Source organism: Meleagris gallopavo, unplaced genomic scaffold (assembly GCF_000146605.3).
Source record: "Meleagris gallopavo isolate NT-WF06-2002-E0010 breed Aviagen turkey brand Nicholas breeding stock unplaced genomic scaffold, Turkey_5.1 ChrUn_random_7180001957810, whole genome shotgun sequence".
In the NCBI taxonomy this organism is placed as follows: Eukaryota; Metazoa; Chordata; class Aves; order Galliformes; family Phasianidae; genus Meleagris; species Meleagris gallopavo.
The window spans coordinates 40,490-47,510 of record NW_011217760.1 but is presented as its reverse complement, the minus strand read 5'-3'; the positions used below and the strand labels follow the sequence as shown (position 1 = coordinate 47,510).

The window sequence follows — 7,021 nt, the reverse complement described above, 5'->3', positions numbered from 1 at the left end:
TTGTTTTGGTACCAGCAGAAGAAAGGCCAAGCTCCCCAGCTGGTCACATATCAGACAGCAGCAGGCTCCAAGCAGAACGGCCGTTTCAGCACATGGCTGACGACCACCGGGAAATACAGCCTCCTGCGGCTGGCAGAAGTCGAGCTGTCTGACAGCGCCTTGTACCTCTGTGCTGTGCAGGACACCGTGGTGCAGGGAGCTTCCTTGGCCGTGCCAGAACCGCAGTGAGGGAGGGGGTGTGTCTGTTGGAGGCGGAGCTCTGGGGAAGGGGCCCTCAGCTCTCCCCTGGCAGCGCTGCTTCCCCTGTGCTCACAGAGATCTGCAGGGCCCCAGGAGGGACAGATGTGTGTGGCCTGGGAGAATGAAAAGTGACAAAGGAGACCCTGACCTGGAACTCGTCTCCATGTACTTTCCTGGACAACCCAATTTTTGCATGGTCTGTGCAGAGAACACATGCTGCATTGTGATTTGTGTGCTCTGCTGTGCACTGAGGGCTTTAAGCAGGTGGTCTGAAACTCACCTGAGCTTTGCTGTCCCATACAGATTGCTTCTTTGTTCTCTGACATTTGCCCAAAATCCCTGCAGGGTGGACCTTCCCAAAGCATCCCCTTCTGGAGATTGCAATGATGTTGTTATACTTCTTCAGTAAGAACTTCCTTCCCTAAGCTCCATGTGGAAATCTCCGAATTGGAAGGAGCAATGGAGATGATGCATGGTTTTCTTGTAGTAATTCTTCCACATGAATGCTTTCCAAATGATGAAAGACTCCCATGAGTCCTCACATTATCGTGTACAGTCCAGGCCTGCCCTTTCATTCCTAGCAACTTGAGAGCACCATGAGAAAGGTCTTGTGGAGGCTGAGGCTGGGATGCAGGTAACAGTGGCTCTGAAGAGGGAAATGGGTTTTCTTTCAAAGGGAGCTATTGTGTGGGCAGCACCAGAGCTGCCAATATTCTGTGCACATCTGCCCTGGTGAAGATTCTAAAATACATCCATCTGTCAGACCTGTATCACACAGATTTGCTATGGGAAGTTATACACCCAGAAGAAGGGAATACAAGGAAAGAGAGAAAAGCGTAGTAAATGGGGAACTTAGCACTGAGCATGGGGGGCACCTTCTGCCATAGTAATGTCTGGAAATGCAGGAGACATCAAAACACCCATATGTGATGGAGACTCCATCATAGGAGGATGCTGTCAGCTGCTGCAGAGATGGAGGATCCTACAATTGTATTCTGGATGTATGCACTGTGGTTGAGGCTAAGTCGGGCTGCAATCATGGGAAGGGTTTTAATGATGACGGTATGACTTTTACCATGCCTTATGTGGGGTTACCTGCAGCTGTTGGCTGCTGAGGTCATACCATAGGATGGGTATGGCAGACACTGTTCATAGCAGGGCATGTCTCAGAGGAGTAAGAGGGTTTCTTGACTTCATCCAGACAGGACACTTCTTTTGTTAATATGTTGGCTCTGCACTGCCCTTGGCCTGGAGTGAGCATTCACAGGAGTGACCAATCTCTGTAGTGCGTGTAATGAATGGAAAACATCCCAGTTAATGATACGGGCTGTGTGGCTGTTTCTACTTACACTGCCTTTTCATTTTCTGGACTGTGTTACAACCATTCCCTCACAGAAGCTTCTCCTGAGTGTTAGGATTGAGAGGCCCCAGGATTTCTAGGCCAGGTATGAGACAGAGAGAAAAAGTATGGAACAAGAAAAAATCAGTACTTCAGAGACTGTAATTTGTAGCTCACTTCCAGAAAGGGTCATGAAGAATGGCTGATTGAATGCCTGGAGGAGGATGGACAAATTTTTGTACACTTGTGTCTATGGAACAAGTGCAAGAGAGAGGAGATGGAGAGAGACTGATAGCAGCCATGATCAGCAGAGGCCATGAGAACACCACGTAAGCCAGGAAAAGACATCCTGTGTGATGTTTGCTGCTGCTCTTGTTGAGCTAGAAAACCTCACTGTGACATCATTTCCTTCTGAATGCACAGGGCCATGGCAAAGGAGAACAGGACTTTTCTGGTTCAATGCATTCTCCTAGGCTAAACAGACCATCCCAGGTGTCACATGCTCCTGTTTGTCATTATCTGCTCCACGTCTCTCCTAATCCTGGCCTCACCTTTGTCACAGCAGGGAGTGATCAGTACCTGTGGATCTCAACATGGTCCTTGTTGCCTGGCTACAGGCTGGGTACCAGGAATATCGCAGTCAGTTTCTACTGGGATGATGGGCCTCTTCTGGGGCTGGCCTGCGGGGATACCGTCAGGCTTTATTCTGGGCATTATGGTTCCTATTGTCATCATCATCCTCATGCTGTGCTTTTCACGATAGTTTCCTACATCTGCATCACCTCCAGAGTTCTCTCTATTCCCTCTAATTTCTCTCATCAGAAGGCATTCTTTGCCTGTCCCTCCCATCTCAGCATGGTTCCCTACCTACCAGAGGCCAAGGTCAGATCCAAGCATAGCCTACCAGGAAGCTCCATCCCTTGAACTGGACCTTCAAGGAGCCTGGCAGGGCAGGAAGAAAGCAGTAGGTTGGGCCATAGAGACGTAGACTTTCAACACACCAAAAGGGGGGCAGTGCTACTGTGTAGAAATGCCTGTCCAGGGACCAGGACAGAGATATGCTTTATGGTTACACTGGGTTATAGTGGGCTCAGAGAGACTGGGGGCTCCAATGTGTGGCCTTCTGTAGCTCGTGGTAATAATGCCCTATGAAAGCCCTCAAACACAGGCAGCTTTGCAATAGTACGACAGGGCCAGGAGCACTGCAGAAAGGTTGCTAGGACCGTACAGGGAAGCTGTACTCTCAGTGAAGGGCGAGTATAAGGGATGTGAAAGTGGAATAGAGACAGAGACCCCAGGGAAACTATGCCTACCCAGTTCTTGATGGCCTTTGGAAATGTCTTTCTCTGATTCTCCTTCCCCAACTCTGCTCCTCCCAAAGCCACAAGAATAGATTTCCCCAGAGTGTGTGGAACTTCTGGCTTCACTGGGCCTCTCCCATGCACAGAAACTCTCTCCTGAGGATTTAATGTATCAGGATTTCTATTCACATGACATGCTCAAGGGTCAAGGAGACCTATGTAAGGAGAAACACTGCAAGGCTGGGACTGATGGTCACTGGTGGTGGAGAAACATCTAGGAATATCTTCCCCTCCTTCAAGAGCATGTGGCTTGAAAAAACAATGGTTTGCATTGCGCACTGACCTCCAAATACCAGGAGAATGACAGAGTTTCCCTAGATTGTTCTCACCAAAGACATCCCCTTCTCCTTTGGCAATCTCTACGTTTATGGAAAAAAAACCTAGCAACTCAGAAGAAAACAGTAAGGGGTGCAGAACTGTTTCATGACTCTGAGGAGAGAAATGTCACCCCAAGCAGAGGTCATAGATGCAGCGAGCAGCAGGAGCAGACAAGAATCTGTTTCCATTTCCTATTGCAGCATTGCCACAGAACTCTATCTCCCAGCCCAGGTGTCTTGGGAGATGAGCAGGTCACTCAGGTATCATTGTGAGGGATACTAACAGACATCTCTAAAAGGAACAGAAAAAAAAAAATAAAAATGATATTAGATAGAAAGAGCGAGAAAAAACGAGTATCAGTAGACTCTCTCCATGTTGACAGAGAGGCCATATTGGCCACTAATGTCTGCCTTGATGGACAAAAACAGCAACACAGCATTTGTTTTTCTGTCCAATGCCATGTTCAGCATTCCTGGGGGTCCCTGTCTGGGTCAACATACAGCAGCTTTAGCAGGGGGTGCACCTTCTGCCACAGTAGCGGTTAGAAATGCAGGAGAGGTCAAAGCCCCCCGAGGTGATGGGCACGCCCTCAGAGCTGAGGATGCTGCCAACAGCAGCGGAGGTGGAAGAGCCCACAACGGTGTTCTGTGGGAAGGAGCTGAGGATGGGTCCGGGCAGGGTCACCACCACGGGAGAGGGCTCGATGACGATGGTGGAGTTCTGGCACTGCCTGACACAGGGCTCATTGCAGCTGCTGGCCAGAGGAGTCGGGCCACAGGGCTGGCATGGCTGGCACTGATCACAGCAGGACATGTCTCAGGGATGGAGGTGCACCTGGGAGAGGGGGCAGGGAGGAAGCAGAAGATGGGGATGCATGAGGAGCAGCCTAGCATCACTCTACTAGGGAAACAATGCACGTGCAGTGCTGGGAACTGAAAACATGGATGTCCAAGGGATTCTTGGTCTCGTCCTGATGGATCCCAATGAAAGTCACTGAGACCTATCCAGCTACTACCTTGATACTAGCCTGTAAGCCACCTATTTCCAGGCCCAACCCCCTCCCATGACAATCATTCTCCCCACTTCCCTCTCTTATGATAAGCAGAGACAGGCATGGAACAGAGCCAATAGCAGCTGTGATTTCTGCTGAGCTCAGAACTCTGCTTGCAGAAGGAAGAGGACAAGAAAGGGCTTCACACTCACCTGATTCCCCAGAAGGCGGTGAGAGAAGTGGATGAGAGCAAGGAGCTGGGCTGACTTTTATAATGGATCCAAGCTGCCCCATTTCCAGAAGCGTTCCTTGCAGCAGTGCTTATTTTATGACAAGAATCTCTTGAATGCAAAACATCCCAGCTATTGGTATGGGCTGTGTGTTGGTTTCCTGTGCTGCTACTTTTCACATCCTGATTTATGTCACTCCCATTGCTCATGGAAGGCATCTGTTGAGTGGCAGAAAGAAAGGCCCAAGTGTTTGCAGGCAGCACACATCAGTGTGGGAAGAACACTCAGTTCACGTGCTGGAAGAATCTAGCAAAGGCAAAAGGTATCAGCATTCTTAGTACGCCATCATTATGAAATAACTAGATCCTATGTGCTGGATTCATGCAAGTGCTTGTGGGTATACAGGTTTGCTTGATCCCACATGTGTGTGCATGAGCAGGTGAATGTTTGTGTGACTTGTGTGTTCCACAGAGCAATATCTGTCCTGGTCACATCAGGGGCACATCAGGATACCAAAAGATTCTGTTAATCTCTGTCTTCCTGCTGACAGAGCTAGTGGAGAGGAGAGGAAGTGGGAGGCATCTTCAAATATCATCAAGTTCAACTGTCTAACGTCATTAGCACTAGCCACAAGGAAAAGCATATTAATGAAGGCATTATGAAATTGTCTGTCAAGTCTGAGAAGCATGGGGCATCATCCACATGTCCAGGGAAGCCTGATCCAGTGTTTGACCACCTTCATGTTAAAGTATTTTTTCCTACTGATGCCAGTTGTGGCAATATTGTTCAGCCTGCTAATGCTCCTTGATTGATACTCTGGAGTTTGTTTAGAAAACAGGAAAAATCTGTGCCCATGTACCAACTAGATAACAGTCATATACCTAACATCTTGAATGGAGTACATATGGGAAGCTCTACTTGGATTCAGCTAATACTGTGAATGCAGTTATTGTGTGATGAAGGCAAGGAGCTAATGGAGCATTGTTGAATATGGGGTTCATGCAGTGAACACAGCGAGGAAGTATACTGACTTCACCCAGAGGGTTGTGGGACCACCACCACAAAAATGCTGTGGACAATGTGTGCAACGAGGGGGAATCCTATGCTAATGATGTTATGAGGAAGTGTAGAATATCTCTGTTCTATACAGGAAAACATTTGCATGTGAAACATAAGTAATAAATATAAGCTGAGAATCTTTTGTGCAACATATGCATCATAGGTGGAGCTCATCCCCCATGTACCTGGCAATGAAAATAAAGAACACCTGCTTTCTAACGCTCCAGTTTGAATCTTAGAGTGTTTCGTGATTGATTGATTTAGAGTATCACTACTGTCTGGCCTGAACATCTCCTGGTGCTGTTTTGTGCCATTCCCCCACATGTCCAGTAATCAAGGAGAAAAAGACTGGCATCTCCTCTATGCTTTCCCTCTTCGTGGAGTTGTAGAGAGCAATGAAGCTGCCTCTAAGCTTTGTGTTCTTCAGACTGGACAACACACGTGTCCTCGGGCTCTCCTCACAGGATATGCCTTCCAGACTTACTATCGGCTCCACTGTCCTCCTCTGGATGCTTTAAAGCACCTTGAACACCCTTCTTACATTGTGGAGCCCAGAACAGCCAAATATATTCCAGATGAAGACACACCAAAGCTAACTGTACTGGGAGAATCATCCCTTTTTGACCTATTGCCTATTTGCCTATGGAGTGTGTAATGCATTCTACAATCCAGATCGACATCTTTGCTGCCAGGGCACAATATCAGCTCTTGTTGAGCCTGATGTCAGCCAGCACACCCAGATCCCTGCAGGATGTCTGTGCTTCTCAGGTGCTCAACTACACTTCAATGGTGATGACACACTAAGACTAGAGCAGATTAGAGCCTCAACAGTACAAAGCAAGGAAGGCAGGGCAGGTGGAGTCCATGGAAAAAAGGCCATGGAGAGAGGCAGTCAGGATGCTTGAGGCTGGAAGATAGTGATATCCTGGAACAAGAAAAATGTTCTTGCTTTAGTCACAGACATGCAGCTTCAGAAGAGGGACAGCCCTCTAGACACTGGGGAGAAAGTACAAGATCCATTGAGAGGGACTCATCAGAAGTGGCTGAACGCAAACTGTAGGAAGAAGAAAAGTTGTGTCAGATTTAAAGGAGACACCTCCCTTTGATAGTGGATTCTCCAATTTGCTGAAGTTTCCGCTCTTTGATTTCCTTGGCAAGGAATAGCAAGTGTAATGTTGCAAAAAGTCTCCAAAAGTTTGTCTGCATATCAATATATAATCCCTTACAACTCTTCCATACAATTCAGCTTCCAGAGAGGGGTGACTTTAGCCACCCCAATAAATGCTGGATGGACAGTATGGCTGGACATCAGGAATTCTGGAGATTTCAGAATTTGGAATGGGGCAGACTGTGTGTGAGCAACACTGGGACATTGCTCTCCATGCAGGGAGGCAGTCAGGAAAACCACAGGTCAGCCTGAGATGAAAACTTGCTGGGAAGAATAGTGAGAAAACTGTCCTTAACACTACTGTAGCAGCAAAAA

General features: G+C 47.9%; 1 protein-coding gene across 1 annotated transcript; it reads right to left on the bottom strand.

Annotated features, from left to right (window-relative positions):
- Positions 1 to 3,608: 3,608 nt before the first annotated feature.
- On the bottom strand, positions 3,609 to 4,673 carry LOC116217819 (feather keratin Cos1-1/Cos1-3/Cos2-1-like). Its single transcript, XM_031557799.1, has one exon. It carries the CDS (start codon positions 4,069 to 4,071, stop codon positions 3,766 to 3,768), a length of 306 nt encoding a protein of 101 aa, XP_031413659.1. The 5' UTR covers positions 4,072 to 4,673; the 3' UTR covers positions 3,609 to 3,765.
- Between the last annotated feature and the right edge of the window lie 2,348 nt (positions 4,674 to 7,021).

Excerpts from the sequence above, each read along its gene's own strand:
- LOC116217819 (XM_031557799.1), bottom strand. The coding sequence starts at position 4,071 with ATGTCCTGCTGTGATCAGTGCCAGCCATGCCAGCCCTGTGGCCCGACT.